At 51.1% G+C, this 12,972-nt stretch overlaps 1 protein-coding gene across 1 annotated transcript; it reads right to left on the reverse strand.

Moving 5' to 3' along the window:
• Positions 1-11,637: 11,637 nt before the first annotated feature.
• Positions 11,638-12,468, reverse strand: LOC147500811 (uncharacterized). The gene has a single exon (XM_086563685.1). It carries the CDS (start codon positions 12,466-12,468, stop codon positions 11,638-11,640), a length of 831 nt encoding a protein of 276 aa, XP_086419811.1.
• Positions 12,469-12,972: the final 504 nt, after the last annotated feature.

The following is a 12,972-nucleotide window of genomic DNA, read 5'->3' on the forward strand; positions in this document are numbered from 1 at the left end:
CATTTTCTATTTTCTTTACGTTTAATGTGGTGAACACTTGGCAGAATTGCGTTTTTGATCGTGGAGCTGCTGGCTTCAGCTATTTGCAGATAAATTATTTTTCCTCCTCTTGTATTGATTTTTTATGATAAGTTCATCAGAAGAAAAGATAGCAAAAAAAGTCAGGTTGCCACAAAGATGATTTTTGCATGTACTCTACATTGAAACTTATGGACACTGGTCTTTTCGTCTAGGTTCTGCACTCAGAACTCAGTTTCTATCCACTCCGACTCTTCCTTTCCCAAAGATTTGAATAAGAATGCTTCACCTATTTATCTTCCCCCTAAATGGTTTCCATATGTTTGCCACGAACTGTTCTCCCAACTGACTCAGAAAGATTAACAGCTATATATATACATTGGGTTTTAGCATGTTGAACAATAATGAAGTTTGCAACAGTTCTTAATGTACATATTTTTACTCTACATATGGTTTTGGTATCTCAAAAGTCACAAGTTTTTGCAAGATTGCGAGGATTTGTACCATGGTGAGGCCTTCATTCATGATCTCTGTTGGTATTGGAGTTGTAGTTTGGTCGAGTACTATACCACTTGTAAAGGTGTGATATGATATTCCCTTACAAACAGTCTTTGGGGGACTGATATGGATGGATGGGTGAGACCGAGTTCGGCTTTTGGAGCGAACTGCCTACGTATCTACTCTGGGTTCTTGGGTCAGAGTCGAATCAGGTCTGGCGTAGTTCATAGGAATGGTATTTATAGAGATTGAGAATGTATCCTCACCCTCCACGTGTAAAGGATGTCCCCAACGTGGGGTGTGGATCATGGGAGCACTTGAGAAATATCTACATAGGTCTGCTGTGATGATGAGGAGTGGCAGTCTGGGTAAGTAGCTTGCGGCCGTGATCAGTGACTGACAGTCAGGCTTAGTACAAGTACTCCTTCAGTCATGATTGCTTATGGATAGGGGGTCTGTGTCATTGCCTGGTGTAGTTCGCGTGATGTTGCGATCTGTCTTGTGGCGCGATGTTGGTTCGCGGATGCGACCGATATCCATAGGTCGGTGCACTAGTTCCATCATGTTAAGCGTCTTTGGATAGAATATCACTCCCCCTACATGACCCCTCTCGAGGTTGTGATAACGACCTGCTGAGAGAGAACGGTGGCACGCCGCGCGTACTATGTGATAGTTGGGAATCGACCACGATCAGTGTAGAACAGCTAGTGCTAACCGCGTGAGTTGGTTAGTGCGATCGTGTGACGCTGCGGTGCGCAAAGACGTGATCGATCCGAAAGCAAATTGCAGCAAAGGGAACGTGGCGCCCCGTTTTTTCGGGATGTGAAAAGACAAGACAGTTACTTGGAAGCCGTGGGGGCTAGGGCTACGGTGTAATCATAATGCCTTGGAAATTGGAGGGGCGGTTGTTCAAAAATCTTACTTGCTTGACTGAGGCTTCATTTGGCTACTTCGTTTGGTAGAGAGAACTTCATTAGCGCATCAACCCTCAGGTTAGTTTTCTGCCATTTTGAACCCGCTTCCCTTTGTTTAGTGTTAAGCTTCCGTGCTAGAGGTGTTAGGGTGCTCTGCTAGATACCAAAGAGCTAGGTTTGTTAAGTTTAGAGGAGAAGAATGTCGGATTCGATGACACTCGCTCGCACGGCGCGTGAAGTTTCCCTGGTTGGGAAGAGGAGGAGGAGACGATGAATCAGTTGGTAGGCTGGGTGAGGAAGATAGGGATGAGGCTGAGGCTGTGAGTGAAGAAGGCGATGCTCGATCTGCTTCTGTGGTTGCTGACGTTGGCACTTCAGGACGCGGTGAGAGGTCGGCTTCGAGCGAAGCCGCCGCTTGTGGTGTGGATAAACACGCCTTTGGGGCGTTTCCATATCCGAGGAAAAGATATGGTATAACCGTAGAAAGCTAGGTCCGAGATCCACGAAGCCCCGACCGAAGGCCCCGGTCTTTAGCGATAGGTACGTCCCACCGCACCACGGGGTGATCGTCTGTGAGGGGCAGCTGAGGGCGCACATGACGATACCCTTTTCGGAGTTGGTTTGTCAATTTTGAACCGCCGCGGGCAAAGCGCTGTCTGCGGTTCCAGGGTAACACCGGGCGGTTGTTGAAGGTGTTCGACTGCTGAACGCCAGTGAATACCGATCGAAGTCGCCGATATTATCGAAAGCACTTCACTTTGAAGCGATCTAGGGCATACAATTTTAGCTTGCAAACCCGAGCTACTCGTCGCCTGCTCGATGGATGAAAGTAACGAAGTCTTGGGATAAAAGACCGCTTCTCGCTAGTCGGTAACTACCGCGGCGAAATGGGTTCGCAGTGGATGTGAAAACGTGTGATTTCACTGGTGGGTACCAGTACGCTTTCTTAGGTTTTTCGCTGATATCGATTGATTTTGTACTGATCGAACATTTGTTGTTTTGTCTTTTGTACAGATAATTCGACCGCATTGCAGAATTTAACCGAAAGCGTGGATCGAGATTCGCTTCGGTGACTCGGACGAAAAAATCGCCAAGTTGCCGAGAGGTCGCCAATTCTTTAAGGAGCGTGGAGGACCTCGCTGCTCGGAAGAGAAGAGAAGCTCGTAAAAACTAGGGCTCGTGGTAAGGGAGCCGCCCAAAGTACGCGGTTATGGAGAAGCGTGGAAGTGATTTGGTGACCGGGGAGGATAGAAACCGGGCCGATCTTGGGGTGAAGCGACCCCTGGGTGCCGGGCCTCCGGTCCGGTCGGGCATGGGTCGGGAGGATGCTCCCTTCGACGCTGAGGACGTTCCTTCCGATGTTCCGAGTACCGACCGCTAAGATCGCGAGGGTGGCCCGGATCGCATGGGGGTGGTGAGGTGCGAATGGGTGGGAGGGCAGCTTCGCAACCCGAGGTCGAGGCCGATGCCCGACTTCAGCCGCCGAGCCGAGGACGCCCCGGAGGTTGCCCCTGAGGGTCATTCGACCCGGGTGGTTGGAGATGCCTCGCAAGATGAAGGGGAAGGTTGGCTCGAGGAATCGGTAAGGAGCCGTCCGGGTAATCGCAAGGACGAGCCGAGCGCAACCCGATGTATGTTGATGAAGTAATCGGGAAGAAGCGCCTGCGGAAGAGGTCGGATCGCAGCTACAAGTCCGCACCCATACCGCTTTGCTTGTTAGAAGGGATGACACTTGATGGTGACAGGAAAGACCTTGACTCCAAGGAACTAGAGTCGAATGTGAGAGCGGTGGATAAGGCGATTTGCCTGGTAAGTGGTAGTGTTATTACTGATTGTGTTATCCCTTATTGTACAATCGCTGCTTATCGCTTGTTTGCGGTAATATGTGCGAAGCCGCCGCAGATGGTTGCCGGTATCGTAAACCAAGACAACCGCCTTTGTTTGCTGAGATGGAGAAGTCGGAGGTTGAGGCCTTGAGGCTTGAGGTCTCCGATCTCCGAGCGATATCTCAATCGGAGAAGGTGGAGCTGGAAACGCTGAAGGCGCAACTAGTTACACTGTCTCTGGAGAGGACGTCGGCTGTGAACGAGGCGGCTGGGCTGAGGCATGAGGTCGATGATCCGCTAGAAGAAGGTCATTGCCGCTAATACGCCGCGCTGCGCTGTAAAGCTACCGCAATGGAGGCGGGCGCGCCTATCTTGCCATCCGTCTTTGAAATAGAGGAACCGGAGGCGAGGTATGGCGACCGCCCGAGGAGCCTCCAAGGACCTCCGCAATAGATCGACAGTCGACTCGCCGAGGTCGGTCGTCTTTGGTTCCCCGCGTCGCTCTTGCTCCCTGCCGGTGAGGTGGTTCGCGAATCAACCTCCCGCCGTTGGCGGTCCGGGTGGACGCTTAATCGAAGCAATGAGTGGCGCCTCTCCGTGATCCAAGCCGTTCCCCGCTTTGGGCGCCCTCCGGTTGAAGGCTTTGAAGATGTTGTTTGAAAGTTGATCGCCCGGTTTTTTTTTGTAAGCGGCCTCGCCTAAAACAATAAAGCCGTTTTCCGGGTTACCCGGCGGTTCGTCTTTTTCTTTGTCTGTGCTTATGATACTGATGTTTTAGCTGGGCTGGATTTCCTGGGTAGACCCAGCAGCTCGGCTTATCTGGCGACCTGAGGCTGGACTGTGGTCTTCAGTTTGCTAACTGTTTTATATTAATGCCATGTTGTTATCCGTTGTTTTTCTTCCTTGCGTACTGTATGTCTGTTTGATTTGTATGCCCCTTGGGTTGGTCGACTTGTATCAGTCTTGAACTGTTTTTGCGTGAGGACGGTGTTAGCGTCCTCTAGTTACTCAGTATTAGTACGACTGGAGTGTCCTGTGAGCAATGGTCACTTCCATTACAGTGCGTGCTTGGCACGTGTGCGGATATGAACGGTTTGCGAAATATGAAATGATGGTTGCCAGTTGGATTGGCGTTTGGCGTCTCGATGCCTTAATGAGTTGCCTCGGGAAGAGACGCTTTCTTTGCATAAATAGAACCTGCTCGGGAGAGCGATGGCATTTGGACTTCCCGTTGTCGCCGCCTTCGCCCCAACGCGGCTTGCTTTTGTTGGTCATCTTCTCGTATGTTTGTTCTTTCGCTCTTTTTGATCATGATTGTAAAGGTGTTATCTCTCCTCATTTGCCTCTGTTTTGTTCTTTTTGCTTTAGCTTTTCTTATGGCTCGTTACTTACGCTTTTGGTGTGGGAGAGGGCGTTTTGACGAGAGAGCTCTCCTCATCGATGGAGGAAATGGAGTTCCATCCGCATGTGCACGATGACCGTGGGCAAGAGGAAGGTGGTGGCATCGGGTCCAAAAAGCTAAACGCCCCCCGAGGTCGTGGGCCCCAATCGAGGTGTGGTGCTTCGTCGCCCCATCGGGAGGACGGCGCCCTCGGGCGCCGAACGGATGGACGACACAGGGGCGGGGGGCGGCGCCGCTAGTGGGAGTTCGCGCCTACCGCGTTGGGGACGGGGAGCGAAGTTCTTCTACGCCGGGAGGTCGGGAAGAAGCGTCTTTAAAAGCGCTCGATCAGCGGCTTCCACTCACGCCTATAGCGACCCGATCTTACGAGGGGTATCGTCTTTGGACGGGACAAAGCCGAGGTTGAGAGGACGAAGATATGGATACGCCACGGGACCATGGACATGGCGAGCCGCTTTGGTGAAAGTACTGTTTGTTAATTTCTCGGTCGTTCTCTCGATTGATTTTATTGTTCTTTCGTGACTTGCAGTTTCTTGCTTTGGTTATGATAAGTTGAAGAACGCCGTCGCAACGATCCGCTATCGATGTTGATGCCCGAAATCGAGGATGATGTCCGCTGGCTGCTTTCGGGTAGCCGACAAGAGAAGGTTGGAAGCTATGTCGGGCTAAATGTCGTCTTTATTCTCGATGAAAATGAGAAACTTGTTTGCGTCTGTTGTTGATTTGCAAATGGAGATCACTTTGAGGTGACCGAAAGTACGCCAAACAATGCCGAGGGTTGCTCGTAAGGCTCGTAACGCCGTATACCACGCCTCCTCGTAGTGAGTATGCCAAGCCGGACGAAAATATTGTCACCGGGAAGGCGGATGGTGCTCAAGAGGCCGGTATGCGTGTTGCTCTGAGCCGCCGTGCATGTTCCCTCAACCAAATACCACTCCCCGAGGATAAACATGTGGTCGCTCCGTGATGCTGATTTTGTTTATTGGTGAGGATACGTTTTTTTTTATTTGTCTGTTTTGATCGTGTGTATTCTGTGCCCCTATGAGGGTTAAACATTAGAGCTGCATTTTCGGGCTTGCCCGAGCAGTTCGCTTCTTTTGATTTTTGGAGAACTGGTTTCCCCTAAAGTGGCAGTTCGCTCCCTTTGGTATTTGCGATTTGGTAATCGACCTGGATTTTCTGGGTAGACCCAGTAGGTCGGTGCTCTGGATCTGATATGTGTTCTTCTTTTGGTGAACACTTGCTTAATGCTGTATATGTTTTGGTTTGATTTGTTCACGGCTTTGGTTCTGCGTACTTATTTTGCTTCTGAAATGTATTCTTGCTACATGTTGTGCTGCTATGACAATGTACGGGAATACGCTATGTGAGCGTTTGATTTTTTTAGGACGAAAAGGGGGCTTTGCCCCTGTAGGCTCGTGGGCTATGGTGCTCACTGGGAGCGTTCTTCGTTGATTAACCCTAGAAGTGCCGGTCCTCGTCTAGTAAGAATGAAAGAGGTTATGAGCCTGTAAGCCCTCGGAGACGCCCCGCCGCCGATGAGCGTGTTTTAGCCCCCGCGAGGGCGCTTACCTCTGGCGTTCGCTCTCGCCGAAGTTGATCCTAGAAGTATAGGTCCTCAACTTAGCGAGACTTCGAGAGGCGCTGAGCCCGTAAGCTCCCGAGCGCCCCGCGCGTATGAGCGTATTTAGCCCCCGAGGGCGCTACGCTCTGAGCCGTTCTCGCTTAGTTGATCCTAGATGTATAGGTCCTCAACTTAGCGAGACTCGGAGAGGCGTTGAGCCTGTAAGCTCCTGAGAGCGTCCTGCGCGTATGAGCGCGTATTTAGCCCCTGAGGGCGTTCTGCTCCTGAGAGCGTTCTCGCTTAGTTGATCCTAGATGTATAGGTCCTCAACTTAGCGAGACTCGGAGAGGCGTTGAGCCTGTAAGCTCCCCGAGAGCGCCCCCGCGATGAGCGCCAGATTTAGCCCCCCGAGGGCGCTCTGCCTCCGAGAGCCGCGTTCTCGCTTAGTTGATCCTAGATGTATAGGTCCTCAACTTAGCGAGACTTCGAGAGGGCGTTGAGCCCGTAAGCTCCTCGAGGCGCCCCGCTATGAGCGCCAGATTTAGCCCCCGAGGGCTGCTTCGCTTCCCCGAGAGCGTTCTCGTTTGCTTAGTTGATCCTAGATGTATAGGTCCTCAACTTAGCGAGACTTCGAGAGGCGTTGAGCCCGTAAAGCTCCCGAGAGCGCCCCCAGAGATTTAGCCCCCGAGGGCGCTACGCCTCGGTGAGCGTTCTCGCTTAGTTGATCCTAGATGTATAGGTCCTCAACTTAGCGAGACTCGGAGAGGCGCGCTTGAGCCCGTAAGCTCCCCGAGAGCGCCCCGCCAGATGAGCGCCAGATTTAGCCCCCGAGGGCGCTCTTCGCTCCCGGTGCGCGTCGCGCTTAGTTGATCCTAGATGTATAGGTCCTCAACTTAGCGGTGACTTCGGAGAGGCGCTGAGCCTGTAAGCTCCCCGAGGCCCCGCTGCATGAGCGTGTTTAGCCATGGATCTTGCTCTGTGGGAGGTGTGGTTTGGAGATGTGAGTAGGTCCGCCATTTATGATACCAACTTGATTTTCTTTCATTTGAACTTTGTTGTGCCTGGGAACAGGAATTACAATGCGTAATACAACTATTGGTAAAATTGCTTCAGCAAGTATGTGTTCCATGGTCGGGCAAAGATCCTTCCTTCTTGGTTTTAATCCAATACGCGCCGTTGCCAACGACACGTTCCACGATGTAAGGGCCTTCCCATGTTGGTGCTAGCTTAGCATCGTCTTGAGTTTTCTTTAATACGAGATCCCCCGGTTGAAAAGATCGTGGATGTACTCGGTTGTTGTAAGATCTCTTGAGGACCTTGTTGGTAGGTTGCCACTCGGACGGCCGCTAGGTCGCTACGCTCGAGGAGGTCGATCTCTCGAGCTAGAACCGAAGTCATTAAGGCCTGTTTTCGACAAGGTCGATCGGGTTGTCGGATTGTCACCGGTGGGTATGATGGCTTCCGTATAGCATAGGGAGAATGGTGACTTCACGGTTTTTCGAGCGAAAGAAAGTCGATGAGCCCATAGTATGTTCTCCAAATTGATTGGGCCAATCGGCTTTTGTTCTTTTCAATTTTCTTTTCAAATTCTCCGAATGGCTTTATTATTGGCTTCTGCTTGTCCATTGCTTTGAGCGTACTGTGGTGTGGAGAATGCATGAACGATCTTCCATTTGGCCGTAAATTTTTTGATCGTTTTTTCTTTGAATTGGGAGCCATTGTCCATCACCGGTGTATGTGGTAAAGTTTAACCGGTGATGATATGAGTCCAAATGAAATTTTTGACGTTTGATTCTTTGACGTGTGCTAATGGAATTGCTTCAACCCACTTGGTGAAGTAGTCTGTGGCGGCAAGGACGAAACGGAAGCCGGTGCTCTTCTGAGGGATGAATGGTCCCATAATGTCCATGCCCCACATGTGGAACGGCCAAGGACTCGCGATGTTAATCGGTTTCATGAGTGGTCAGATGATGTTGTGCCCAAATGTTTGGCATTTGACACATTTGAGAACATACGCTTTAGCGTCAATCTGCATACGAGGCCAGAAATAGCCTTGGGAGATCGCTTTGTGGGCAAGTGAGCGACCTCCAGCATGGTTGCCGCATTCTCCTTCATGAATTTCCGCAAAAATTAGCTGGCCTTGTTCTGGACTGATACATCTCAGGTGAGGTCCCCCTGCGGATTTGCGGAATAATCTGTTGTTCACCAAACAATAGCTGCGTGCTTGATGTGGAACCCTCTTAGCTTTGGTGCGCTCCTCTGGGAGTGTGCCGTACTGGATGTACTGTATAATAGGCTGCATCCAAGATTGACTCGTCTGATCTTCAGATAGTGGGAACAGGTCGCTAATTGTACAGACGTGGTTCGCTTGGTAGGCTGGTCGATCGACCACTTCGATAAGTAATTGTCGAGGGACACAGTTCGGTGTCTGAGTGGCTAAGTACGCCAAGCTATCTGCGTGACGGTTCTCGTCACGCAAAAAATGGTGTATCGTCGCTCTGCTAAATGATGGAAGTAAATTGTTAACAACTTGAAGGTATTTGGAGAGGTTACCTTCACTGGTAGTGTACTCTTTTGCAACCTGGCGAACGACCAGTTGCGAGTCACTAAAGATTTGGATCTCTTTTACTCCGAGCTGGATCGCAGCGCGCATTCCCATTATTAGTGCTTCGTACTCTGCTTCGTTGTTGGACGTTGCGAAGTCTATACGAACTGCCTTTTCTACCATAGCTCCCTCGGGGGAGACTAAGACGATTCCCATACCACTGCCTCCAGGGTTGCTGGAACCATCGACGTAGAGAGACCAGACTGTGTGCATGCTCGCTTTCTTGGACTCGACCTCGTTTGCCTCCCAATTAGGGTCGCCGACCGAAATCTGCTAGGAAATCTGCGACGACCTGGCCCTTCTGTGATATGCGCGGGACGAAGTCGATGTGGTGTTCGCCCAGCTCTTCGGCCCATAATGCCATCCTTGTAGTCTTGTTTTCTTTGTGAAGAATCCTCTTCAAAGGAAGATCGCTAAGCACCTTGATTGGATGAGCTTGGAAATACGGTCGGAATTTTCTTGCTGAGTATAACAAAGCAAGGACGGCTCTTTCTATGTAAGAGTAGTTCTTCTCGGCTGGAGTGAGTGTCTTGCTTGTGAAGTAGATCGGCTTTTCTGAATTGTGTTCGTCCTTGAATAGGACCGAACTGATGGCGAAATCGGATACCGCCAGATAGAGTCCCAAAGTTTCCCCGTCGGTTGGTTTGGCTAGGACGGGAGGCGTTGTGAGGTACTCCTTGAGGGTGGCGAATGCTTGGTGGCACTGATCGTTCCATGAGAATTGCTCGCCTTTCTTGAGTATCTGTAAGAACGGTCGGCATTTGTCTGACGCTCTGGATATGAATCGGTTGAGTGCAGCGACCATACCTGACAACTTTTGTATCTGTTTCTTTGTTTGCGGGTCGGGCATGTCTATGAACGCCCGAATTTGGTCTGGATTTGCTTCGATGCCTCGTTGCGATACCTGATATCCGAGAAATTTTCCGGAGGACGCACCAAAAAGACATTTCTCTGGGTTCAGCTTCATTCCGGTTCGTCGTAGTCTGGAGAACGCTTGCTCGAGGTGAGTGAGGTGGTCGGATGCTTTTTTGCTTTTGACAACCATATCGTCTATGTAGACCTCCATGGTATCACCTAACATGTCCTGGAACATGTTAGTTACTAGCCGCTGATAGGTCGCTCCTGCGTTCTTTAGTCCGAACGGGAGAACGTTGTAACAATAAATTCCTTGCTCAGTGATGAATGATGTCTTCTCCTGATCTTCTTCAGCTAGTGGTATCTGATTGTACCCGCTATATGCGTCCATGAATGATAGCAGCTCGTGCCCACAAGTCCGGGTCGACTAGCCGGGTCGATTCTGGCAAGGGAAGCCGCCTTTTGGAGTTTCTTGATTAACGCCATGAAGTCGACGACAAACGGACGGTGCCATTCTTTTTCGGATCGCCACTATGTTGGCGATCCACTCGGTAGTCGACCTTTCGATGAAACCGACTTGCTTGAGCTTATCTACCTCGCCGCTGATTGCTTTTGAAAGCGTAATGACAATCGCCTAGGACGCCGCCGAACCGGGTTTGGCGCCGGGTTGACGTTTAACCGCGGCATGCAACACTAGGGTCTATACCGCACATCGATATACTACCAAGCGAATACATCTTTATTCATGGACAGAAAATTTACAAGTTGAGCCTTAAGTGTGGGGTCAAGGTTGGCTCCCACATAGACGAGTTTAGGGTCGTCTTCGGTTCCTAGGTTCACTTGCTGCTTGTCTTGAGTCGGGTGCTTGGCTGCAGGCGCGTTCGGGCTTCTCTGGAGGATTGTTCTTTGTATAGTCCGCGGCCGCGCGCCGGCGGTAGTAGTCGAGGAACTGACGCCCTTCGTGGGTTACGACAAACAGGTCGGCGATCGGCCGCTGTTGGCGTGACAACAAGAACCGCGCCTCGCCTTTCTTCCGTTGGAGGGAGGTGGTGGTGGTGGTGTCACGAAACTTTGCTTGTTCGTGACGCTTTCCCATGGGGCGACCTCCAGGATTTGTGTTGTTGGTACGCCTGCTGCCTTGATAGTGGTCGAGGTCGGGGCAGCGTTTTGTTTTGTTGTGCTTGTTCTCACTTCGGCCACTAAGTCTTTGGCCATTGTATAGTTGGTAGGTTCGTTGCTGACGGAGATGGGAGGTTCCGTGGTCTTGGTTGCGGTGATGATCTGGTTGCAATGATGGGCCTCGAGCTGATTGCTTCGGAGTTCCATCATCCCCCTTGGGCCTGGAAAACGGATGACCTGATGCAGCGTGGATGGTACGGCCTGCATCTGATGTATCCAACGTCGTCCTAGGATTGCGTTGTAGGACGACTTGGTATCTAGGACGCCGCTGGCGGTGTTGAAGCCGACTTTGTCTTCCCGGGATCCCACTGAGACTGGGAGGATGATATCTCCTATTAGGTCGGCTCGAGCCGCTTGAATCCGAAGAGGGGTGCAATGGGGTCTATGAAGACCGACTTTGGTAAGTTCATCTCTTGGATCGTGTGATAGAACAGAATATCGCAAGAGCTGCCAGGGTCGATCAAAACTTCGCTTTGACGGTCCAAATAATCGATTTTGACGTGGACCACGAAATCGTTATTATGCGGGAGCGCACCTTTGTTGAGGTCGGCCTCGGAAGGTGATATCTCCTGCTCGACGCCTCGAATCGCGTGGCACGGCTGCAGCTTGTGAAGAGAAATTGTATACTTCATGGAGGGCCCCTACGCTCCTTCGTTTTTCCCGTGAACTTGAGACGGAATCATCTTGAAGAGTGATTATGTGGATGGTTCTCGCTTTTCGCGACCTCGACGGGCGGGACGGTGATCTTGATGGATGCGCTTCTCGAGCCGCCCTCGCTATGAGGGCTTAACTTTGAGAACGCAGTCGCCCGTCAGTGGGGACTCGCCAGATCCCCGCGAAAGCATGAGTTTGTGGCGCAGGTCGCCGTCAGGTATATTAGTGTACTGCTTGATGTGCCCAGCTTCAATCAGGTCTTGTAAGTAATGCTTAAGTCCCCAGCAGACGTCGGTCTCGTGGCAGTTGGCGCGGTGAAAAGCGCAGTAGGGCTGGTCTGGGCGATCTGTTGGCTGCCTTATCTCTGGTCGGTAGAATGCAGCACGCTTGATCTTTTCTAGTATGTAACTAGGAGATCTGGTGAGCACTGCAAATTCCCGATCATTTCTTGGTTTGGGTCTGGATGGTTGCCCTTGTGGTCGGGGTCGCTTCCTAGAGGATGATGCTACTTCGTAAATCTCTCCTTCTTCTGCTGCTTCCTCTTCTTCTCGTTTCTGCTTTAGCAAAGCTTCTTGCAGCTTGATGTATTTATCCACTCGAGCGTACAGCTCGGCCAACGTTTCGGGTTGGTCTTTGAGGAGCGACCTGGTTAGGTCGGTGCTACGAGAGCGGCAGGCGGTTGTGAAAGCCACTGCTGCAAATGATTCCTTGAGGCCGCTTTCCATGTCCAAGAGTTCTGTTTTGAACCGGCTTAAGAAGGAGCTGTAGGTTTCCTCCCTGCCCAGAGTGAGTTGGAAGAGTGAATTGAGATCACCCTTCTTTGCGCCTCGGTTGTATCGATCGCTTGCAATCGTGCAGTCGGTAAGCCGCTCAAGCTTCTTATGGAGTCCGGTTGGAGGGAGAAAAACCAATCGAGTGGGCCGCCTTCCAAGCTTGCCGGAAAGAGTCCGCATCGTAGATGGTCGAACTCTGGCGCCAGATAGTGCAAGGCTTTGAGCATATCGCTATATGTTGGCCGGGCATGTGCGGCCGTCATATAGTGGGAACCGTGGTTGGACGAAAGTCCGGAGGGGAGACCGCGAAGTACTTCTCGCAGCAAAATGGAGATCGCTGATAGGTTTTCAACATTTTCTGCACTATCATGGTGGAATCCTTCTTGACCGCGTTCTTGTCGAGCCTTTGGTTTAGCTCGGTGATCCGTTGACCGACGCTGATGACGCCGCCGTCTGTGCCATTGCCAGCCGAGTGGGCTTTGTGTATCTACTTGTGCACGTAATGTGACGCTTTCTTGCCGAGTTGGGCAATTTGTTCGTTCATTGTTTCTAGCTGGCCGGCCAAAGTGTTGAATTGAGCTTCGAGGCTTACCATGCTTCGTGGGCTTGAGAATGTTTTTTGGGTTGGTTTTTTGTTACTGATTAGTGTGAAAGTGGTATGGTTTCTCAAGTAATCGAGACCAC

This window comes from Coptis chinensis, chromosome 5, assembly GCF_015680905.1.
Source record: "Coptis chinensis isolate HL-2020 chromosome 5, ASM1568090v1, whole genome shotgun sequence".
Lineage (NCBI taxonomy): Eukaryota > Viridiplantae > Streptophyta > Magnoliopsida > Ranunculales > Ranunculaceae > Coptis > Coptis chinensis.